At 43.3% G+C, this 25,537-nt stretch overlaps 1 protein-coding gene and 1 pseudogene across 2 annotated transcripts; one reads left to right on the plus strand and one right to left on the minus strand.

Moving 5' to 3' along the window:
* Positions 1-1,735: 1,735 nt before the first annotated feature.
* On the minus strand, positions 1,736-23,153 carry LOC307110072 (glycine N-acyltransferase-like; the record flags this gene model as incomplete). Its single annotated transcript, XM_079789117.1, has 6 exons — positions 23,009-23,153; positions 18,315-18,410; positions 14,626-14,733; positions 5,434-5,560; positions 3,723-3,894; positions 1,736-2,138 (listed from the first exon to the last, which is right to left on the minus strand). Exons 2-6 carry the CDS (start codon positions 18,390-18,392, stop codon positions 1,736-1,738), a joined length of 888 nt encoding a protein of 295 aa, XP_079645243.1. The 5' UTR covers positions 18,393-18,410; positions 23,009-23,153.
* Positions 19,018-20,757, plus strand: LOC307110062 (large ribosomal subunit protein eL6-like; annotated as a pseudogene). The gene is made up of 3 exons: positions 19,018-19,105; positions 19,335-19,830; positions 19,925-20,757. The product of its transcript is annotated as a large ribosomal subunit protein eL6-like (transcript).
* Positions 23,154-25,537: the final 2,384 nt, after the last annotated feature.

Genomic DNA, 25,537 nt, shown 5'->3' on the forward strand with positions numbered 1-25,537 from the left:
GGTCAGAGGAAGAGAAGTATCACATGATCTCCCTCATATATGGAACCTAATTAACAAAATAAACTGATGAACAGAGAGAATCCAGAGACATGGGAGCATGGAACAAAATGCAGAATCTCAGAGGGAAGGCAGGGGAGGGTAGGTGGGTGGGAGGTCATCAACCAAAGACCTTGTATGTATACTAGTATATGTATAACGCATGGACATGAACAAAGGACAATTAGGTGGTGAAAGATTGGGACGAGGGGCAGGGGCAACTGGAGCCGGTTAATGGGGGAAAAAGGAGGACATCTATAATACTTTCAATAATAAAGATTAAATAAATAAATAAATAAATAAATAAATAAAGATATGGCAGTTAAAAGAGAATGGAAAAAGAGATGGGAGTAGGTGGGAAGGGTGAGAAATTGAAGAGGAAACGTGACTCAATTTGACATAGACAGGATAATGTCATTTTCAGACCTGTCAAGATCCCCTAGAGACCATGAAGTTGTAGGAAGGGGTCAGGAGTTTCTGATTAGCATTTACTTCAAAGAATAAGATTATCAAAGCTTACAGGTCACAGCACACCCTGACAGAAAGCAAGTCATTTTCTAGTGAACACATCTGTAAGAGAGACAGGACAGTGGTCCAGGTGTTTAAGTAATTTACCTGAGTGAGTCATGGCTACTTCAGAGTAAAACTAAGACTCTTAAAGTCCCATCTTCTTTCTAACACACTGCTTAGAACATGCTTCCCCTCTTTTTCTAACAGGAGCCTTCTCCTACCCCTCCTGAAGTCAATTGAGATTCAAATTTGTAGCTACTTTCACTTTTTTCTTTATAGCACTGCAAATTTCTAAGACTATATTGATGTGATTGTACTTGTGATCTCCATCTCTTTCCTTAGATGATTGATTTATTAGATCCATACAGTTAGGAATCACCTCTTTTGTTCACCATTGTATGTTAACCAGCACAGGGCCTACAAATGTTCATGGTATGTGTAAATTCCAACATATGGCATTCTCACCAGGCACTACATTATAATTCAACATCTGTATACACTACAGCATGCTCACCATGAAAGGTTTAGTTTTCTTCTGTCACCATACAATTGACCCCATTTACTGTTTTGCCCCCCATTTCCATCTGATACACACCAGTCTGCAGTTTGTGTCCACAAGTTTTGTTTCATTTGTTTGTTTTAATATTCCACATATAAATGAAATTATACAGTATTTGTCTTTCTCCATCTGACTTATTTCATTTGCATAACACCCTCAAGTTAAATGGTGTGTGTGTGTGTGTGTGTGTGTGTGTGTGTGTGTGATATTTCACGTGATTATAATATAAGGCTTGAGATGTGACTTGGGAAAGGATGACCTGCTGAGAAGACAGACCACTCTCCTGCCAACATTAAAAAGAAAAAAGAAAGCCAGAGGGGCAAAAATATAGAACCCACCAAATATTATCACCTCCTGGCAAATTGGCAAGGGTCAATCAATGAGCAAGAGTTCCAGGAAGGATAACATAAGAAAGTGTGCAACTGATACTAAGTGTGAGGAAGATCCTGGAAATGTGGAAGCTATGATGGCTGGGCAGCTTCCTAAGGAGGAAGCTAAGGGGAGCCTAGGAAGGTGGAGTATAAAGATTGAGTCTGTCCTTAGAGACCACTTCATTACGACAATGTATTCTTTCTCTCCATTCATCACATGTTCCTCCTGCTACAAGACCAGCTCACCAACACTGTCTTGTCACAGAGGCACACATTGCCACTGGTTCCAGTCACAAGGCATACGGACACTCTGGATTTTGAGACTCATTCTTTGCATGGTGTGGTTGGCTTTATCCACATGGGAATACATGGGGAAGCCAAGTTTCCCCAGAGCCTGGATCTGGGCACAGATGACATGATAGATGAGATGGTGTCTTCGGTACTCAGGCACAGTGCCTGCCATCCTCAGCTCTCCTGTCTGGTCCATCATGGTCCAGGACACAGGGGTCCCCTCAGGCCCCAGAAGACAGAAGGAGGGGAAGGTCTGGATACAGCGCTCGATGAATCTCTGGCTCCTCTCATTGCCCCCGAAATGCCAGAATTTATTCACCAGGGCAGCATGTGTGACATCCAGGGATGAGAGTTTAAACATCTCTTGGTTGCTATTGGGAACAAGGGAGAAGAACAGCCCAAACATCATACATATTGTGAAGTATTGCATTTGTTTCCACACAGACAGTGTCATGAGGCAATGAGGCGTACATTTAAGGGTTTGTGCTGTGCCTAGGTTCATCAATGGACTACTTGTGTGATTTGGGGCTGATTACTTAATCCCTCATTTCCTTTATTTTGTCATCTAATAACTAGGGATGATAATGACACCTCCCTCCTAGAATCATCATAAGGCTTATATGAGCCCATGGATATCAACACTCAGAACCCGTACCTGGCAGATAGTAAGCACTCCACCAAAATTAGCTGCAATTGTTTTATTTGGCCATCACCCTCCAAGCTAGATAGGGTAGGTGTCCTTATTCTCATTTTACGTAAAAGTCAAATATTTCCAAGAAATTAAACAAGTTTCCCTGATGCACATGTTAATGAGCTGTAGGTAAAACAAGAGCTGAGAATCATGGACTCTTAGGATGTTGGTGGCAGAGGGCCCTTGGCCACGGTGGGGAAGCTCAAGTCCAGAGAGGGGCAGTGATGTGGAGTGCAGGCAGCCCCCGAGGCACAGAACACTGAAGTCTGAAGGCTTCTGCTACGGTATGAGGGGCTTCAGCAAGTGTCTTGGAAAGAACCCACAATGTAGAACTAGAAGATGGAGACTCAAGGCCCAGTTATGCCTTGACCTTCCATGTGACCTGAAAAGTGATTATTTTTCACTTGAGCCTGGTTTCTGGCAGGAGACAGAGAATATCTCCTACCTTGTCTATCTCATGGGATGGGCAAGAAAATCAAATGAGTTGATATATTTGGTGGTATCTTTCAGGTGGAATTTGCGATGCCATGTGAATAAAGCTTCTTCAATGATCAACAGCGGGAGGAAGACCAGTGTTGCTGGGGAAGTAAGCAAGGAAGATGAGGTCTAAAAGGTAAATGAATGCTGGCTCTCGTAAGGCCATAAAGGAGTTCAGAATTATTTCCAGGTGAGACAGGAACACTAGATCTTTTAAGAGGAGAGGGACGTGTTCTAATTTTTGTTTTTTAAAAGATTAGTTTGGGTGCTTTGCAGAAAGTGGATCATGGGGAGTCTAAGCAAAAACTGGAAGAGAAGTTGGGAGGTATAGTGTGCTGAATGGTGTGTCTACTCAAACGTATTCCCACCTGGAACCTGAAAACATCACCTTATTTCAAAAAGGGTATTTGCAGATGTAAACAAATTAAAGGTCTCAACATGAAATCATCCTGGACCTTAAAATCCAAAGATAATCCTTATACCAGACAGAATAAAAGACACACACACACAGAGGAGAAGGCCATGTGAGCACAACATCAGAGACTTGAGTGATGCAGCCACAAGCCAAAGAATGCTTAGAGCCACCGGACGCTGGAAGAGGCAAGGAAGGACTCTCTCCTAGAGGCTTTGAAGAGAACAATGGCTTGCCGACACCTTGACTTCAGAGAATAAATTTCTGTGGTTCCAAGCAACCCCAGTTTGAGGCCATTTTTCACAGAAGTCGGGAAATGAATGCACGGGCTCCTGAGAGATATGAGCAGTGCAGAATGGCTGCTGTCAGACTTACATGGAATCATGTGTGCCCCCACTTGGCGATAACTTCTTTGCATTCAGCAGGGAAGGAACCAATTTCTTTGCTGTCAGATGGATCATATAGAGGAAGCATTGTGTTCTCTTGACCTGATTCTGTTTAACAGCTACAAGATTTTCTATCACCTCATTCAGGTTGGATTGTGAACCTAGATGAAGAAAATAGGAATAGTATGAGGTATCACTCTTTCTTTCTATGTTGCCTAGGGGCTGGAAAGTTTGTGGTTTAGAGTCCTCAAAACCCATGTTCAATCATGACATGGCCTCTATAGGATCGAGGCTAAATCACTCCCACATTTTTTAAATTAAAAATTGGGACAACACAGTACAGTCGTGACTATCAAAGGTGATGAGGTATAAATGTGATGACCAAAATGTCTCAAACAAGCCTATGCGCTGCATGCAGTAGGTTGTTGCTGCAATGGTTTTGAGAGGGTTGTATTTTCCTCACTACCCTGATTTTTCCTCCTGATATGACTCTGGGCTTAACCATGAAACTTGTTTTAGCCAATGCAACGATAGTAAATGTAATTTAGCAAGAAGCTTGAAAAGGGATGGTGCACTGAGTCTCGCCCTCTCTTTATTTTCTTTTTCTTGCACTCTCTCTCTACTTTTGAAAACCCTGTGACTTCTATACATTGCCCAATCCATTTCTGCCAGCACAAGCAAAGCCAACAACAGCCAGGCCTGAGTCTGTGGCTAACTAGTCCCACCAGCTCATAGACAACCTCCTGTGGATAGCAGCCGCATGGATGAATCTAGGGGGGTCTAGCCGAAGAATCACCCAGATGAGTCCCATCTAAATTGCTGCCTCATGCCTGACTGGCGTGGTTCAGTGGTTGAACCTATGAACCAGGAGGTCACAGTTCTATTCTCAGTCAGGGTACATGCTCAGGTTGCGGGCTCCATCCCCAGTGGAGGCATGCAAGAGTCAGACAATCAATGATTCTCTCTCATCATTGATGTCTCTGCCTCTCTGAAATCAACAAAAATATATTTTAAAATATAGATTGCTGCCCCCACCAAATTGTGAGCTAATAAATTATTGCTGTTTTAAGTCACTGTGTCGGGATGGTTTGAAAACCAAATGATAAAACCAGACATAGAGGGTGTCAAGCACTTCTCATTCAAGATCTCATTTAATCGTTCAAAGCCTCTATGTTTTAAATACTATTATAATCCTCATTTTTAGCCAGGAGGAAACTGATCCACAGACAGGTTGTTAATTACCCTAGGTTACATAACTAATAATAGGCTTAATAGGGTCTCAATCTTAGGTAGTATGAGTTCAGAAACCACTAGATTTCTACTTTATAAATATAATAGAATGATAAAACAGATGAGACAGAGGGGAAGTTCTGCTCCTATACTCATCATCCTTAACAGACCCTGGAAAATAAATAATAAGTATTTAGCTAGTAAGGAGTTATATTGCTTATTATTTCTTTGCAAACCCCATGCATTCCAATTTTCAGGTTCTAATTCACTGTGAAGGTGGTGGCAGCTGAGAGAGAGAGAGAGAGAGAGAGAGAGAGAGAGAGAGAGAGAGAGAATGGATAGCAGGCCAAGTGTCTGGGGCATGAAGTAAAGATATATGGGATGTAGGGGTGTTATTCAAAATGAAAAGTGACTCTAAAGGTATAGACATGGAAAATCCCAGCAACTGGCACACATTCCAGTACCCTTACTTTGAATCTGCAAATGTTGTTTCCAGTTGATGACTTCTGGTGAGCCAAGGAATTCATGAGAATTCTTGGGGTCTTTGGAGTAGATTTGGTAAGTATTGGTGTAGTGATCAAGGTCATCTACCATCTCCTGTTTGGGTTGGGAAAAGTAGAATCAACGAAAATAATTGTAGTTTGTGACTGCCATATGTGGTTGTCAGTGTTCCGTTATACTATGATATTTTAAAGTACTAAAATATTAGGTTTTCCTGTTGGTGTATTACCTTTATTGAAGAGAATGATTTATATTATTAGGTCAACTCAAGAACTTCCTTATTCAACTAACAATAAAAAATATCCTGAATAAACTATTCCTAAATAAACTATTACTTTAAAATTTCAAACAAAAATGATCAATTTAGAATTTAACATTTCTTTCAAAAAGCTCAGGAAAGTCAGACTTTTAGTAAAATGTCTTTTGTACAAACTTATTCTCTGGTAGTAAACGTGTTAGTTCCACTGGTTCCAGTAAAAAACAATAGCAAAAAGAAAAAACCCAAACCAAAGATGCTTTGTATTTCCTTCTTGTGATTTTTAAAACCAATCACAATAGGGAAATAATCACATTGTATCATGCTATGCAAATTCTTAGGAACAGGCAGATGCAATTGTCAGATATTTCTAAACATCAATAATGATTTTCCAAATAAAGATGCAATATTGCTCTCTCCCTGCCCCAAATAAAATAAAGTTATTTATTACAAGCAAAATCTTTAGCCAGAGGAATAAATCTTGCTCTAGTCCAAAGATTTTTAGAACATGTGGGCTGTGAACATGTCTTTATCAAATTTGATGGAGGTAACAGACTTAGAATACCCACCTATATATGATGAAACTAAAGGAAAGTTATAAGATGAATAAGTTCTGAAGATCTAATGTACAGCATGATGATTATAGTTAGTAAATACTGTGTTATATATAATTGAAAGCTGCTAAGAGAGAAAATCTTAAATATTTTCACCACAAAAAAGAAACTAATTATGTGACCTGATAGAAGTGTCAGCTAAAGCTATGATGGTGATCATTTTGCAATATATGTGTGTATGAAATCTATATATTGTACATCTTAAACATACACAAGTTTATATGTCAATTGTCTCTCATAAAGCTGGAAAACCTTATTTTAAATACTTTTTTCATCAATTCTCATCTGAGGATCCCCCCCATTGATTTTTAAAAAAATCTTTATTGTTGAAAGTCCTCCATTGATTTTTAGAGAGAGTGGACAGGAGGGGGAGAGACACAGAGAGAAAAACATCAATGTATGAGAGACACATCAATGGGTTGCCTCCCGCACAGTCCCCAACTTGGGCCAGGGATTGAGCCTGAAACCAATGTATATACCCTTGATTGGAATCCAACCCACGGCCCTTCAGTCTCTGGGTCGAGACTGTAACCACTGAGCCAAATCAGCTAGGGCAAGATTGTATTTTTGACAGTTACTCAAATGATATTTCTCATTCAGGTTTCTATCAATAATTCAAAGTCTTTATTTTTCAAATTATTTAATTTGGTGAAATTTACAAGTAATAATATGTTTAATATTAATATATTTATATTATTACTTGAATTATTAAAATATAATTATACATTTTTTAGTTATAAAATATTTTAACTATTTAATTTCATTAATTTAAAAAAATTATCACAATATGTAACCAACAACTCCAACCATGTCTTTTGCTTTTAAATTTCCCTAATTCACAGTGTTATTTTAGACCTTATGCCGCTCAATTGGTATTTTGTTTGCTTTGGATGAAGAGTCCTGCCTTGACCTTCTATAAAAAAGTCTTATTTATCTTTAACATGTAGTTTTGGTAAAATTTCCTCCTTTCCCTGCAACCTCTACTACATATAGTTTTTTTAAATGCCTTGTTTTATTGACTTTACTGATGGCAGTTGGTTACAATACCATGTAGCCTCTCAATGGGAAGACAGTATCACAAGAAGTTGTGAGTTAGCACTAGTGAGTTAACTAGTGGTGTGGTTTCGAGGTTGGTATTTTTATTTTTTATTTTTTCTTGTTTCATTGGCCCTATTTTTTAAAATCTTTATTGTTCAGATTATTACAGATGTTCCTCTCCCCCCCCCCCAGCTCCCCTCCATCCTGTCCCCACCCCACTCCAGCCCCCCCCTGCACTGACCTCATCCATAGGTTTAAGCTCTTTGTCCAATCTCTTCCCACACCCCCCACAACCCCTTCCCCTGAGAATTGTCATCCATGTCCCTGATTCTATTACATTCAACAGTCTGTTCTGTTCATCAGGTTTTTTATTCATTTGATTTTTAAGTTCACTTGTTGATAGATATGTATTTGTTGTCACTTTGTTGTTCATAATTTTTTATCTTTACCTTTTCCTCCTTCTTTCTCTCCTTAGAGAATACCGTTCAGGATTTCATATAATACTGGTTTGGGGGTGATGAACTTCTTTAGCTTTTTCCTGTCTGTGAAGCTCTTTATCTGACCTTCAATTCTAAATGATAGCTTTGCTGGGTAGAGTAATCTTGGTTGTAGGTTCTTGCTATTCATCACTTTGTGTATTTCTTGCCACTCCCTTCTGGCCTGCATAGTTTCTGTTGAGAAATCAGCTGACAGTCGTATGGGTACTCCCTTGTAGGTAACTAACTGTTTTTCTCTTGCTGCTTTTAATATTCTCTCTTTGTCTTTTGCCCGTGGCATTTTAATTATGATGTGTCTTGGAGTGGTCCTCTTTGGATTCCTCTTATTTGGGGTTCTCTGCCCTTCCTGGACTTATAAGTCTATTTCTTTCACTAGGTAGGGGAAATTTTCTGTCATTATTTCTTCAAATAGGTTTTCAATATCTTGCTCTCTCTCTTCTTTTGGCACCCCCATAATTCAGATATTGGTACGCTTGAAGTTATCCCAGAGGCTCCTTACACTATCTTCATATTTTTGGATTCTTTTTTCTTTTCTGGTTGGGTGTTTTTTGCTTCTTTGTATTTCAAATCTTTGACTTGATTCTTGAGATTCTCTAGTCTGCTATTGAATCTCTGTATATTATTCTTTATTTCAGTCAGTGTATGCTTAATTTCTGATTGGTCCTTTTTCATATCCTTGAGGGTCTCACTAAATTTCTCGGAGGTTTCTTTTTTTTTTTTTTTTTTAATTTCTTTATTGATTAAGGTGTTACATATTTGTCCTCATCCCCCCATTCCCATCCCACACCCCTCCCCTTGGATGCCCCAACCCTCTGTTGAACTTAAGCATTGGTTAGGCTCATATGCATGCACACAAGACCTTTGGTTGATCTCTCCCCCCTCCCCCCACCCTCCCTTATCCTCCCTCTGAGGCCCGATAGTCCGATCGATGCCTCCTTGTTTCTGGTTCTGTTCTTGTTCATCAGTCTATGTTGTTCATCATTTCCCCTAGATGAGCGAAATCATGTATCACTAGAGATATACTTATAAGAATTGAATGTGAGACGAGCAATAATAGTTATGCTGACAGGCAAATGAATCAGTCTGTAGTGAGTTTCTTTCTGGACCAACAGTTCTTTTGAGACCCAATATCAATGTCCACCAGTTCCCTATGAGTACATGTCGGCACTGACCCCTCAGCTCTGGATGGTGGACGAATGGTGGTAATGCAGGTCCGACTCCCTCTGGTTTGGTCTCGGCCGGACCCAGGGGCACTGATTCACCCGGATCCAGGGGCCCACGGCCTCACCCGGCCCCGGGGCCAGGCTCACCCGGATCCAGGGGCCCACGGCCTCACCCGGACCCGGGGCCAGGCTCACCCGGATCCAGGGACCCACGGCCTCACCCAGACCCGGGGCCAGGCCCACCCGGATCCAGGGGCCCACGGCCTCACCCGGACCCGGGGCCAGGCCCACCCGGATCCAGGGGCCCGCGGCCCCCCCGGACCCGGGGCCAGGCCCACCCGGATCCAGGGGCCCGCGGCCCCACCCGGACCCGGGGCCAGGCCCACCCGGATCCAGGGGCCCGCGGCCCCACCCGGACCCGGGACCCAGGCTCACCCGGATCCAGGGGCCCGCGGCCCCACCCGGACCCGGGGCCCAGGCTCACCCGGATCCAGGGGCCCGCGGCCCCACCCGGACCCGGGACCCAGGCCCACCCGGATCCAGGGGCCCGCAGCCCCACCCGGACCCGGGACCCAGGCCCACCCGGATCCAGGGGCCCGCGGCCCCACCCGGACCCGGGACCCAGGCCCACCCGGATCCAGGGGCCCGCGGCCCCACCCGGACCCGGGACCCAGGCCCACCCGGATCCAGGGGCCCGCGGCCTCACCCGGACCCGGGACCCAGGCCCACCCGGATCCAGGGGCCCGCGGCCTCACCCGGACCCGGGACCCAGGCTCACCCGGATCCAGGGGCCCGCGGCCTCACCCGGACCCGGGACCCAGGCTCACCCGGATCCAGGGGCCCGCGGCCTCACCCGGACCCGGGACCCAGGCTCACCCGGATCCAGGGGCCCGCGGCCTCACCCGGACCCGGGACCCAGGCTCACCCGGACCCGGGGCCCAGGCTCACCCGGGTCCAGGGGCCCGCGGCCTCACCCGGACCCGGGGCCCAGGCTCACCCGGCTCCAGGGGCCCGCGGCCTCACCCGGACCCGGGGCCCAGGCTCACCCGGCTCCAGGGGCCCGGGGCCTCACCCGGACCCGGGGCCCAGGCTCACCCGGCTCCAGGGGCCCGCGGCCTCACCCGGACCCGGGGCCCAGGCTCACCCGGCTCCAGGGGCCCGCGGCCTCACCCGGACCCGGGGCCCAGGCTCACCCGGCTCCAGGGGCCCGCGGCCTCACCCGGCTCCAGGGGCCCGCGGCCTCACCCGGACCCGGGGCCCAGGCTCACCCGGCTCCAGGGGCCCGTGGCCTCACCCGGACCCGGGGCCCAGGCTCACCCGGCTCCAGGGGCCCGCGGCCTCACCCGGACCCAGGGCCCAGGCACACCCGGCTCCAGGGGCCCGCGGCCTCACCCGGACCCGGGACCCAGGCTCACCCGGCTCCAGGGGCGCATGACCTCGCCCGGACCCAGGGGCTCGTGGCCTCACCCGGACCCGGGGCCCAGCCTCACCCGGACCCAGGGGCACGCGGCTTCACCCGGATCCGGGACCCTGCGGAGTTTCGTCTTCTTGATCCCAATTCCTGTTGGTCAATTCCCTCTCAGCAATTCCTTCGGCCATTTTCTCAGAGTTCCAGGGCAGCCACCGCAGAACTCGTTGGGCGGCGGGCTCGGCAAAGCTCCGGTGTGCCCGGTGCGCGGCGGCGGGCTGGTCCGGGGTGGCTGCGTCGGCCCTTGGGTCTGCAGCGGTGGCCGGTCGCCGAGCGTGCGCACCTGGCCGCTTCCGGGGCGTTAAGATTCTTGAAGGACTCGGAGGTCAGCAAGCGCGTAGTCTCCCGCCCCATGTCTCCCAGGGGCTCGTCTGTCCGTGCTCGGCAGCGAGTGAAGCCTTCCCCTCAGCCGGAGACCGCTGGGGGAACTGCGCCGAGCACGTTCCAGGCCGCCATTGTGTCGCCTGAGCCGTAGTTTTTAAAGTGTGGTCTTTGGGTCACCGGCATCAGCTTCATCCCGCGTACCCCTCTCTTTTATTCTAGTTGTATAGCATCCGCTCAGTTAGCCCTCCGGTGGTTCTGGATGGTGTCCGCTCCGCTCTCCCGTTGTAGTCTCAAAACCGTTGTGGTAGGCAGCAATCAGGCTTCTGCCCTATGCCTCCATCTTGGTCCTTGTTTGTATAGTTAAGTCTTGATTGTTGTTGGTGTCACTGGGAGGAATTGTCCTCCAGGCCAATTGGTCGTGCGGACCCTCTGTGTCTATAAAGGAAGAGTTGCTGTGCGGGAGACACGCCTATGTGCCGGGTCTTGGTGCAGCAAGGCTTCGGCGCTCACTGCGTCTGCCTCTTGAATGTGTCCCTTATGGGAGTGGTCGAAATCTGATGTCATCTCACACCGACCACTAGATGCCTTCGTTTCTGGGTCTCCAATGGAGTGTAGGTCAGCTACTGCCTGAGGCCCCTCAGCAGGAATTACAGCATCCCTTATATTCGTGACCTGTTTCGGTGTCTTCCCCTTTTGGCTGCCTCCCTATCGCTCAGCTTCCCCAATCTCCCTAGGTGGTCGCTCTTGATACCCCCCTTTGTGGGCTGAGTGCAAAGTCTTGGTGTTGTTAAGCCTTGATTGCTGTTGGTACACTGGGAGGATGTGACCTCCAGTCCAATTGGCTGTGAGGATCAGCTGTGTCTATGCCAGGAGACAGCCCCATTCAACTAGACTTGCAAAATTGTAAAAGCCTCTGTGTTCAGCTTGGATGGGGCGGAGTTACAGGGCGGAGCCTACCGCCTTGGCTTCCCGTCAGCCCCGCCCTATGAGGTTCCTGTGTCTCAGTGTCCCTCTGTATTCCCAGCAAACACCTCTGAGAGAAAAGCGCCCTGGAGTTTCGCGCGCTGCCAAACAGTCTAGTTTCTCCCCCAATGAATCTGGATTCCCAGATTCTCTCCCGGAACTGGGTTTCTGTGTAGTCAGAATTGGGGCTCACCTCAGTCTGGCGCTTTTGTCTCCTTCCCTCCAGGGCGACTCAGCGGCACAGTCAACAGCCCATCCTCCGCGCACAATCCTGTGTGCGCCTCCGGTGCTCTGTTCTTCGCCGCCTCTCTGCATCTCTGCCTTACAGCCCAGCTTTCCCCAGTATGAGCATGGCTTCCCCGGGTCTTTCCCGGAGCTGGGGTTCAGCACAATCTGGCGCTTTTATCTCCTTCCCGCCAGAGAACGCCAGCCAGGCGGCCAGCTGCCCCTTCCTCTCCGGCTCCGGCTTCCCCGCACGCGCGGGCTCGTGTCTCCGCCCGTGTCTCCATACCTCAAGCTTTTACGGCTTCTCTGATTTTCCTTGTGGTTTTCTTTTTCCTTCTAATTGTGCGCATTTCAGTCAGCCAGCTTTCCTGTGGTTCTGGATGATGTCCGTTTTGACTTTTAGTTGTGTTTTTGATATTGTTGTGCCCGGCTGTAGGTTAGGTGTTTAACCTATGCCGCCATCTTGGTTTCTCTCTCTCGGAGGTTTCTAGAAGATTCTTGGGTAACCTTATAACTGTGGTTTTGAACTCTATATCCAGTATTTTGCTTTCTTCCATTTCTTTCATTTGTGACTTGTTTCTTTGTCTCTGCATTTTGGCTGCTTCCCTGCTTGTTTGATTTTTCTATATACTGGGTAGCTGTTAAGTCTCCTTGAGTTGATAGAGTGGCCTTGTGGTAGGTGTCCTATATGGCCCACTGGCTCAGCCTCCCCAGTTACCTGAGGTAGACGCTCTTGGTGCACCCCTTTGTGGGCTATTTGCATAGTCTTGTTGTAGTTAACCCTTGATTGCTGTTGGTATCACTGGGAAAAATTGACCTCCAGGCCATTTGGCTGTGATGACCAGCTGTGTCTACACTGGAAGATCTGTTGCGCAGGAGACACCCTTATGGGGCAGGACTTGCTTCAGTGGGGCTTTGGTGCTCACTGAGTCTGCCCCTTGTGTCTCTTATGGATGTGAAGAGTTGTAATCCAGTATGGTCTCACTCTGACCACTGGGTATACTGGCTCTTGGATCTCCAAGGAGATGCAAGGTCAGCCACTGTCTGGGGTTGCCCAGCAGGAACTACAGAGATATCTGCAGATTCCTCCTCTTTGTATGGGGTTTGGAAGTATGCAGACGAGGCCCAGCTGTGAAGCAAGGCAGGCTGCTGCTGCTGGGCCTTGGGCCTACTTTTGGAAGCTCTGGGGCCCTCTGACCCAACTGCAGTTTGACATGTTTTAGGTGGAAAAAGGACAGGCCATTCATATGCAAAAGCCACTGTGCACAGCTTGGGTGGGGTTGTAAATTGGGTGGGGCGGGGTCTCAGGGAATCACCAGGGTGGAGCAAACAGCAATGGCTGCCAGTCAGCCCTGCACTGGAGAGGTCCCTGGGTCCCGCACCTCTGAGAGAAAGCTGCCCTCACATTCCTGTCCTGATACCAGACAGTCCAGTTTCTCCCCATATGTGTCTGGGTCCCCCAGAGTCTCGCCCAGAACTGGAGTTCAGAGCAAGCGGGAGCTTGTATCTTCCTCCCAATGAAAAGAGCCAGCACTTCCCACGCCTCCGCACCCCTTACCAGTCTCAATGTGCTTTCTTCACCTCTCTAGTTGTGGAACTTCCACTCAACCAGCTTTCCCCGTGGTTCTTGGTGGTAATTGTTCTGCCTTGTAGTTGTAATTTTGATGTGCTTGTAAGAGGCAGCAAGTATAGGTATTTACCTATGCCACCATCTTGGTTCTCTCAAGGTTGGTATTTTTAAAAGATAGGAAATAATTTTTCCCCATAGGTTAAGAGTTAAAAGTGTTTGATTCATAACAATAAAGATGTCAAGTCTGATGATTGTTGCTTTAATATCTTGAACCAAAGATCAGGCTTTTGTCTATGCCCTCAACATAATCTTACATTAGCACAACCTTCCATTGGGTGTCTCTCTTCCCATAAACTAGATGCAAGAAATAATGAAGGGTGCTTGGTCTTCAGCATCACCAGAATGCTGTTTGGGGTCCTTTCTTGAAAACAAATTAAAACAATGAATGAGTATGAAAAAGTACCATATAGCCCGGCTGGTGTGGCTCAGTGGTTGAGCATTGATCTATAAACCAGGAGGTCATGGTTCCATTACTAATCAGGGCACATGCCTAGGTTGTGTGATTGATCCCCAGTGAGGGGCATGCAGGAGGCAGTCAATCAATGGTTCTCTCTTATCTTTGATGTTTCTATCTCTCCCTCTCCCTTATTCTCTGAAATCAATAAAAATATATTTAAAAAAGAAAATGTACCATATATAGTTTTAATCAGCTTTCCACGTGTGTTACTTCTTTTTTAAAGTTTACTTTTCAATTAGAGTTGATGTTCAATATTATTTTATATTAGTTTCAGGTGTACAGCACAGTGGTTAGACAATCATTATCTCATTCAATTCTCCTGTTGCTGCACATTTCAGACCATGCTGTAATTTTTCTGTGGATTCACCTGTATTCTCTTCCAGGCTGTGGAATTTTTGAGGACAGGGACTGTTCACTATTCCTGGGATTCATTTCTATATGCGCAGGTCTCCCACATTGCCAATGCAGATAAACACCTAGCAAATACATACATAGGTACACATTCATTCCCTATCTGACACCTTACCTGCTCCTGAGGGCGGACAACTACTGTATTAAAATCAGGCCACTTGTCCACCAGAGCCTTCAGCTTGAAAGGGTTTCCCTGGTTCATGTGGAAGATGGTCCCATAAACCTGCAGCATTACAAGAAAGTGGGAGGGTCAATATACAGGGGTTGGTAAAAGTAGGTTTACGGTTGTTCATCTGGAAAAAACATGCAGGTTATGATTATTACAATAGCTTTATGAACTCTGTTTCACGTACTCACAACTGTAAACCTACTTTTCCCACCCCTGCATTAGAAAAGAATGGTAAAGTAACTTGTTTGATCAGGGCAGGTTTATTTCTGTGAAATCATGGAATTTTATCATGGAAAGGTCTCTAATGAGTATTTCTGCCAAATAATTTTAAGTTTTAGTGTTTTTCCTCAATAAATGTATCCTTTATAAATATATTCACATTGTAAAATTTCAGACTAATAAATTTATGAATAAAAATCATGAACTCTCCCATTGTAGAATTTAATATACATTTTATGTAATGTATGTCAATTGTATCTCAGTTTTTAAAAAGGTGAAAAAATCTTTTAATAGATTGCCTACTATTTATGTACATGCACAACAAATTTTGCAAAATTAAAAAAATCACATAAAACTCTCAACAAGGTGGGAATAGAATGATCATACCTCAACATAATAAAAGCTATATATGATAAACCCACAGCTAACATCATACTCAATGGGCAAAAACTAAAACCATTTCCCCTAAGAACAGGAACAAGACAGGGATGCTCACTCTCACCACTCCTGTTTGACATAGTACTGGAAGTATTAGCCATTGCAATTAGATAAGAAGAAGAAATAAAAGGCATCCAAATTGGAAAAGAAGAAGTAAAGCTGTCCTTATTTGCAGATGACATGATATTGTACATAAAAAACCCAAAAGACTCCATCAAAAAACTAATGGACTTAATAAATGAATTTGGCAATGTAGCAGGATACAAAATTAACACCAAGAAATCTATGGCCTTTCTATACACCAATAGTGAACTTACAGAAAGAGAAACTAAAAAAGCAGTCCCATTTACCATCCCACCAAAAAAATTAAGATACCTAGGAATAAACTTAACCAAGGATGTAAAAGACCTATATGCAGAAAACTACAGGACACTGAAAAAAGAGATGAAGGAAGACGTAAACAGATGGAAGAACATACCATGTTCATGGATTGGTAGAATTAACATCATTAAAATGTCCATACTACCCAAAGCAATCTATAGATTTAATGCACTCCCCATTAAAATACCAACGGCATATTTCACAGACCTAGAAAGAACTCTCCAAAAATTCATCTGGAATAAAAAAAAGACGCCGAATAGCCACAGCAATCCTGAGAAAGAAGAATAAAGTAGGAGGGATCTCAATACCAGATTTCAAGCTTTATTACAAAGCCACTGTTCTAAAAACAGCATGGTACTGGCACAAGAACAGACATATAGATCAATGGAATAGAATAGAGAATCCAGATATCGACCCAAACCACTATGCTCAATTAATATTTGACAAGGGAGGCATGAACATACAATGGAGTCAAGACAGTCTCTTCAATAAATGGTGTTGGGAAAATTGGACAGATACATGCAAAAAAAATGAAACTAGATCACCAACTTACACCATACACAAAAATAAACTCAAAATGGATATAGGACTTAAACATAAGATGGGAAACCATAAAAATACTAGAGGAATCCACAGGCAGCAAAATCTCAAACATATGCCGAAAGAACTTCACTGATACTGCCCCTAGGGCAATGGAAGCTAAAGAGAAAATAAACAAATGGGACTACATCAAAATAAAAAGCTTTTTTAAAAAAATATATATTTTATTGATTTTTACAAAGAGGAAAGGAGAGGGACAGAGAGCTAGAAACATTGATGAGAGAGAAACATCAACCAGCTGCCTCTTGCACACACCCTACTGGGGATGTGCCCAAAACCAATGTACATGCCCTTGACCAGAATCAAACCTGGGACCATCAGTCCACAGACCGACGCTCTATCCACTGAGCCAAACCGGTTTCGGCTAAAAAGCTTTTTTACAGCAAAAGAAACCATCAACAACACAACAAGGAAGCCCACTGTATGGGAGAACATATTTGCAAATGTTATCATTGATAAAGGTTTAATCTCCAACATCTACAGGCAGCTTATAAAACTTAATAAAAGGAAGATAAATGATCCAATAAAATAATGGGCAACAGACCTAAATAGAATCTTTTCAAAAGAAGACAGAAGGAAGCAGATAATCCACTCATCTGCTGATGGGCACTTAGGCTGTTTCCAAATCTTAGCTATGGTGAATTGTGCTGCTATGAACATAGGGGTGCATATATCCTTTCTGATTGATGTTTCCAGTTTCATGGGAGACACATGAAAACATGCTCAAAGTCACTAATTATCTGAGAGATGCAAATCAAAACAACAATGCGGTACCATCTCACACCTGTCAGAATGGCTATCATCAACAAATCAACAAACGACAAGTGTTGGCGAGGATGCGGAGAAAAAGGATCCCTTGTGCACTGCTGGTGGGAATGCAGACTGGTGCAGTCACTGTGGAGAACAGTATGGAGTTTCCTCAAAAAACTGAAAATGGAACTCCCATTTGACCCAGTAATCCCACCCCTAGGAATATATCCTAAGAAACTAGAAACACCAATCAGAAAGGATATATGCACCCCTATGTTCATAGCAGCACAATTTACAATAGCTAAGATTTGGAAACAGCCTAGGTGCCTGTCAGCGGATGACTGGATCAGAAAACTATGGTGCATCTACACAATGGAATACAATGCTGCCATAAAAAAGAAGGAGTTATTACCATTTGCAGCAACCTGGATGAAATTGGAGAACATTATGCTAAGTGAAATAAGCCAGTCAATGAAAGAAAAATACCACATGATCTCACTCATTTATGGGTACAGACTGTCAAATTACAGCAGAAAGGTTAGTGAGAGGTGGGGGAGATAAGAGATCAACCGAAGGACTTGTATGCATGCATATAAGCATAACCAATGGACTCAAAACTCTGGGGGGTGAGGGCATGTATGGGATTGGGGTGGGGAGGGGCAATGGTAAGATATGTACACATGTAATACCTTAATAAAATAATGGAAAAAATCACATAGATGTGATATTGAAATGTTTTCTCCATTGAATAAATACATTCTAGTCATATTTTCCAATAAATAAAAATAATTTTAATGACTTCAGAACATTCTATGACATGGATGAACAAACCTTATTTTTTAAACTTTTAATTTATTCACATGAAGTGGCAAAGAAAGTACAAAGAGGTTCCATAATATATCTCTCTTGCAAAGAGGTGACGTGAACTAAATGAGATGTAGCGTGAGTGAATTCCTGACCAGCTGGTGTGGCTCAATGTTGACCTATGAACCAGGAGGTCATGGTTTGATTAAAGGTCAGGGCACATGCCCTGGTTGCCAGCTCAGTCCCCAGTAGGGAGCATGCAGGAGGCAGCTGACAATGACTCTCATCATTGATGTTTTCATTTCTCTCTACCGCTCCCTTCCTCTCTGAAATAAAAAAAATATATATATTTTAAAAATAGATGCCTATTAACAGCTCATTCTCTTTCCCACTCTGTCACAGAAGATGCTACCCTTGTTTCCCTGAGATTGTCCCAGTCTCACCTTTAAGGACTCAGGAAGGCTCTTCCTCAAGGATTTTTCTAGCATCTGCAGCATCTGTGGACCCTGCAAGTGGAGCATCTTGGCAGGTATTTTAGCCTAGAGGGAGGATCAATAAACAGCCAGGATGTAAAAATGCTGAACCCAGAGGAACTAGATCCACACACCTTTACCTGAATCTTAGAAGGTAACAGGTAAGATAAGTCTGCCCTCTTCTAAAGTAACTGCCTTGGGGGAAGAGAAAGTGGAGTCACTCTAGATTTCTAGCCTTACTCTGAAGGAGACACACCATAAAAGTGCTGAGGGAACTACCAGGGAGAAACAAGAGTAGCAGGTCCTATGCTAATGCCCACAACCTTCTTCAGTGCCCTCTATTGGTGTTACCCACACTGAAGTCCTCTGTAGCGCCAAGGAAGGAGGAAGTTGGCAGAAAGCACCTGGTTCTCTTTCTGAAAGTTTTCCCTTCACTTTCTGACACGACCCTAAATTTTCATTTAATACACATTTATTTTAACAAACATATTATATAAACATGCTAGTGAGTCTTTGGGAATCAGGTTGCAGTCAATGATTAGCCCAACGTCACCACTAGCAAGCTCTGTAATCTTCAAAAGGTTGCTTACCCTCTTTGTACCACGGTTTACTCATTAATCCTAATGAAAACAGACTCTACCTAGAAAATTATTGTCTCTTTCCCATCTGCAAGATGGTGGGTGAAGAAGCTAAAAGGCAAGATACTAAGGAGAAGAAACCTGGAGCCAAGAAGGCTGATGCTGGTGACAAGCTTAAGAAGGGTAACCCCTGCCCTAGCTGATTTGGCTCAGCGGATAGGGCATCGGCCTGTGGACTCAGGGGTTCCAGGTTTGATTCCAGTCAGGGGGACATGCCCCGGTTGCAGGCTTGATTCCCAGTAGGGGGTATGCAGGAGGCAGTCAGTCAATTATTATCTCTCACTGATGTTTCTATCTCTCTTTCTCTCCTTTCCTCTCTGAAATCAAGAAAAATATATTTAAAAAAAGAAAGGTAACCCCAAGATCAAGACAAGTAAGAAGAGGAAACCCTATCCTGGTCAGAGGAATTGGCAGATATTCCTGGTCGGCTATGTATTCCAGAAAGGCCATGCACAAGTGGAAGTATTCAGTAGCTAAATCCTGGATTGAAACAAAAAAAGAGAAAGTTCTTACTACTGTCACAAAAGCAGTTGGTAGTGACAAGAAAGGTGGTACCCAAGTGCTTACACTTTGCAAAATGCCAGATACTATCCCACTGAAGAGGTGCTTCCAAAGCTTTTGAGCCACAACAAGAAACCCTTCAGTCAGCACGTGAGAAAACTGTGGGCCACCATCACTCCTGGGACCATTCTAGTAGACCTCCCTGGACACCACGGGGGCAAGAGAGTGGTTTTCCTGAAGCAGCTGAGCAGGGGCCTTAATGTCTGCAACTCTGTGCCTTAATTAAGTTCCTCTGCATAGAACACATCAGAAATTCATCATTGCCACCTCTACCAATACCAATATCAGTGTTTAATTAGTGTTGGTTTTTTTTTTTTTTTGTAAGAAATTTAGTAAACCAGTTTGTGAGGATAAAGCCCACTGGTGAGAGCAAACACAGAGGAGAGGTGAAAATCCCCAAACATCTCACTGGTGCTTCCTTCAGGAAGAAGGAGCAGTGCCAGCCCAGACACTAAGAGCGTGAGCTCCTCAACACAGAGAAACAGAAATATGAGAGGACAGAGAAGTGGGAGGTTGATCAGAAAGCCATGGATTTGCAATTTCTGCCAAAAAGCAAAGGTGTTCCTCAGCTCCAGGCTACCTCCCTTCTATGTTTGCTCACCAACTGGCTTTATCTTCACAAACTGGTGTCTGAAATGTCTTAAAAAAACCTAACTGAACACCTTATTGGTTTAGAAATAAAAAGAAAATCATAGGGATGTTTAAATGCGTTAACACATTTTTAAGTGCACAGTAGAGTTTCTAGCATATAATAACTCAAAATCATTATTTTTATTACTATTATTAATATCATTTCAGCTCAGTCCATTGGATTTTTGTAGCGGTTGTGTTTTTTGTTTTTTTTTTAAGAAATGGGGTGTGACTTTAACCTAGCACACAGTGTGAGTGCTTTCAGTGTGAATCGTGTCCTGAGAATAATACCAACACTTATGTGAGACAATTTATGAGAATTAAATGAGGTAATCTAGGCACTGGTACCAAGTGAGTAAAAAAGCCCATGGGAATTTCTTAGTAAGTGTCTGGTACAGAATAGTATTTGTGTGTCATGATTATCATCATTCTCTGAAGGAAGCAGAGAAAAGATTATTTGATGTACTCAGCCCTTTAGTGCTGAGCACTCTGGCTACCCAGAACTCTGGCCAGGATGTTCTCCTCTCTCCTTATTTCTTTTCTTCTCCCCTTCCTTCCTTCCTTCCTCCCTTCATTTCTTCCTTCCTCCCTCTCTCCCTCCCTCCCTCCCTTCCTTCCTTCCTTCCTGCCTTCCTTCCTTCCTTCCTTCCTTCCTTCCTTCCTTCCTTCCTTCCTTCCTCCCTCCCTCCCTCCCTCCCTCCCTCCCTCCTTTCCTTCCTTCCTTCCTTCCTTCCTTCCTTCCTTCCTTCCTTCCTTCCTTCCTTCCTTCTCTCTCTCTCTCTCTCTCTCTCTCTCTCTCTCTCTCTCTCCTTTTTTCTTTCTTCGTTTAAGAAGCCAGGTCCTGTGGAAATGATTAGCTACAGAGACTTGTACAGATGGAACCAGTGGTGGTCGCTTTCAATGGGAAAATATTTCTGGTTCCAAAGATCTCATATGCTCTTTGGCACCTGCTGTTTGAGCAGGTTGAAATTGTTTGCACAACTAAGTGTTCTTGACGTTTCCATGTGCATGTGTTCTGTCTCACACCCTTAGTTGCTTGCCAGCCATTTTATCCCCTCCAAGGCTACTTCTGAGTTTGGGAAGAGGACAGTCTTTGCTGGCATCATGATTTTTGTTGTCTCTTTTAAAAACAGCTTAAACACTGAGTAATTTAAATGGACATAATTAAAAGCATGTAATGTGAACAAGTCTACAGATTTGACACGTTATAAGCCCATGAAACCTTCATCTTACTTAGGAGAGAGAACATTTCCTTCATCCTCAACGTTTCTGAAACTTGAAGTGGCTCTAAAATAGCTGATGTGGGCTTTCAGCCTTGGCAGTGGGCAAAGTCCACAAAGAAGGAGCTTTAGACCCAGTCTTCCCCTTACTGGAAATGTTTTCAAAAGGGACAACGCAAACAAGGAAAATGAGTTGTAAAGAGTAGTTTTATAAAGCAGCATCAACAAATAGGAAAAAATAAGACACAGTCTCTTTTGTCACTGGGATAAGGTTACATAAATTATGACCTGTTAGTATATTGCATCTGTAAGGAGCCATTAACATAAGAACTTTGATACACACACAGGCATGCACAAGGGACAGTATTAAAACAAAAGGAGAAAATGTGGAACAGAAAATAGTACATAGTTTTTTATTATTATTATAATATATAAACTGTTCTTATACATATCCAATATGCAATATACATGAGAATTTTAAGAATATAGAAAGTAAACTTTAGAAGGGAAAATAAAATACTAAAAGTATTTTATAAGGAAAAGAAAAATTCTACTATCCAGTTAATATGAATACATATTAACTTGAGAATATGTATCCATTTGTTTTTACACATTATTTTATTTTTTATAAAAATAAGACATGACATATGTACAATTTTGTAACTTGTTTTTAAATTTAAAATAACATATTCCATGTCATCAAATATGTTTAAAAAATGAATGTTAATAAGTATCTACATATAGTGAATATATATTTCATTATTATAAATAATAGATATTATATTTTTATTATTTCATTGCATGCATGTACCATACATATTTTGAACCAGTCTCCTATTGTTGGACATTAGGGTTGTTAACTGTTTTTCTCTATTGTTAATAATTTTCTGTTGAACATATTCTGTAATTATACATATATCCATGTTTATATTTTCTTAATATAAAGTTTTTTGAAGTGGAACTGCTGGATGAAAAGCTTATTTTTAAGCTTTAAATAATATTCAAATATATTAAACAAATTTTAAAATTTAAAAAGCCCATTTATGGTCAGAGCATTATAGATAAAATCTTTTAAATTACCCCCCCCACACACACACACACACATGATTTAAATGAACAGTACATCTGGTCTGAATATTTTCTCTCTGATTTTAATAGAGTACTTTACTCTCCTGGTTAACATTTATCCAAGGAAAAAGCTGCCTCCTTTAGACTGCTTCCCCAAGGAAAAACAAAATAATGTCTGCATAGTATCTCTCTACACTAGGTGCTAAATTAATATTACTTGGACCAAGAATCCTTTCTTGCCAATGTTATTACCTCTCCCTTAACTCACCAGCTTCCCAAATCCCTTCATAACATTTGTTTGTTCAGAATGGAGAACTGACTTAGTCCTCCTGAGAACTTTTCCACCTTACATCTGCTGTGTACATAGTAGGTGCAGAAACGTTGTCTCTCGGCGGGAATAGATTCCCTTTCCTATGGTCCAAGTATCACTAAATAAGCTCAACAGTTGCCCTCTAAAACCACCAAGGTCATTTGTTGTAGGAGAAAGGGAGAAGGGGGGGGGGTCACAAAGCAGTGGGGTTTTTTTTCCAGTGAGATGAGTTCTCACCTGGAAGGTGAACTCCACGCAGACTGGTCCCCAGAACAAATGAGAGCAGCAGACTTTTTCAGAATATAAAATCCCCTTTATCCTTGCATGCACAGCTCAGACCTGCAAAGCGTGTTTTGGTAAATTTTCTCCAGAAATCATTAAGCTGAAGCTCTTAATGTGGACCTTGCTCTTTGAAGAGCTGGGGGTGGAGGACGGGGAGGTGGAGAGCTTCTGTAAGCTGGTGTAGGATACAGAGGCATTCAATCGTTCTCTTTGGGTGGCATATTCAGAGAGCTGGTTCTCCAAGTTTGGGAATCTGGTTGTGTCCCAGGGTTGGATCCATTTACTAGTTGTTTGTCTTTGTCCAGTTATCTAGTCTTTGTGTTTCAGTTTCCTCATCTGCAGGTAGGGTGAATAATGCTACCCATTCTTACTAGTTTCTGGTATTTTCTTTCTTATATTTTTTTTAAGCTAAAATAAGTTAACGCCGAAACCGGTTTGGCTCAGTGGATAGAGCGTCGGCCTGTGGACTCAAGGGTCCTAGGTTCGATTCCGGTCAGGGGCATGTACCTTCGATGTTTCTCTCTCATCGATGTTTCTAACTCTCTATCCCTCTCTCTACCTCTCTGTAAAAAATCAATAAAATATATTAAAAAACAAAAACAAAACAAAACACTGAAGCGTGCTGGCCTGGCACAGTAGTCAGTACTTTAAAAAAAATAATAAAAAAAATAAATAAAATGATAGCAGCTGTGCATCACTGCAGATAGCCCAGGACCAAACCGGACAGAGTCGGACCTGCATTACCACCATTTGTCCACCATCCAGAACTGAAATGTCAGTGCTGACATGTACACATAAGGAACTGTTGGACATTGAAATTGGGTCTCAAAAGAACTGTTGGCCCAGAAAAAAACTCACTACACACTGATTCATTTGCCTGTCACCATAACCATTATTGCTTGTCTCATTTTCGGTTCTTATAAGTGTATTTCTAATAGCACATGATCTCACTCATCTAGGGGAAATAATGAACAACATAGACTGATGAACAAGAACAGACCCAGAAACAAGGAGGCATGGATCAGACTGTCGGGCCTCAGGGGGAGGGTAGGGAAGGGTGGGGGTAAAGGGGGAGACCAACCAAAGGACTTGCGTGCAGGCATATGAGCCTAACCAGCGGTTAAGGACAACAGGGGGGTGGGGGCATGTGTGGGGAGGGGTGTGGGATGGGAATGGGGGGACGAGGACAAATATGTGATACCTTCATCAATAAAGAAATTAAAAAAAAATAAAATAAAATGAGTTAACATTTGTGAACTGCTATCAGAAGTAATAGTGAAGCATCCATCTTATATAAAAACTGCTGTTTGAAATTTTAACCCTGCTATTTGGCTTTTATAAATGCTTGCTTGCTTAAATAATAAGGAAAATAAGACTACTCCCAATTCAGAGAGGCCATTAAACCTTCCCCGGACAAAATTATCAGCGCTGGCACCAGGCCAAGCCTTTGGTTGAGGTCTCAAGGCCCTAGCACATAGGGGCTCTTTAAGAACTTGCAAAGGGGGCCAGAAACACCCCATATTTGGGATACAAAGAAGGTAAAACATATAAATAGGGAAAGTTCCTCCATGTTGGGGCCCAGAATTTGAGAGACATTTTCCTCTGGACCGGCGCGTAATAAATGTAACTCCATCTCTCTAAGTATTGCTTGGTTCTTCTCCAGTTTTCTGTAACAATAGTATTGTTCTGTTTTTTTTAAAGGATCTAAGGTCCATGAGTGTAAGCTTGTTTCAATGCCATGGAACTGTAACTTATGATCTGTGTGTTTGTAAATTTTATGCTTCATTTTAAAAGATAGAAAGAGAAACTCTCTGTGTATTAAACTTCCCGAGTTATTGTATGTCCAAAATTTTTTAAAAAATTGTCGTTCTAATTAAATGTTGTGTTGCCATAATTTCTAATGTATTTAACACTTATTTTGTTAGTAAATTTTCTTTATTCTTAATTTTTCAATTACATTTGGCATACAATATTATATTAGTTTCAGGTGAACAACATAGTGTATAGACATTTATATAATTTACAAAGTTACTGCTCTGATCAGTCTAGTACCCATCTGATACCAAATATAGTTAATACAACATTGTTGACTATATTCCCTATGCTGTACTTTATTCCCAGAGTTTTGCCTTCCTGTATGTTTGTAGGCTGAAGACCTGGAACTTTGATATTGCTTCTTTGTTTACTAGATACCTGGAGCTGCTGGTGAGAAGTCTGAAGTCAGCGTGATTCTTAGTCTTCTGACCATAACCCATCTCTTCCCTCTCTCTGGAACTTGTAAGAATTTGTCTTCATCTCTGGTGCTCTGAAATTGCACAGTAATATGTCTAATGAGTTCTTTACACACTCAGTCTGAAGTGCGTTCTTTCAATCTTAAGACATTCTTCACTTTTGGAAAAATTTCTGCTTCTTCTGCTAAGTCTGCCTTTTCCTCCTTTTAAATTACTGTTACCACTCCATTTGTACTGTTCTCACTCTCTAGAA

This window comes from Cnephaeus nilssonii (genome assembly GCF_951640355.1).
Source record: "Cnephaeus nilssonii genome assembly, chromosome: 13".
Taxonomy (NCBI): Eukaryota; Metazoa; Chordata; class Mammalia; order Chiroptera; family Vespertilionidae; genus Cnephaeus; species Cnephaeus nilssonii.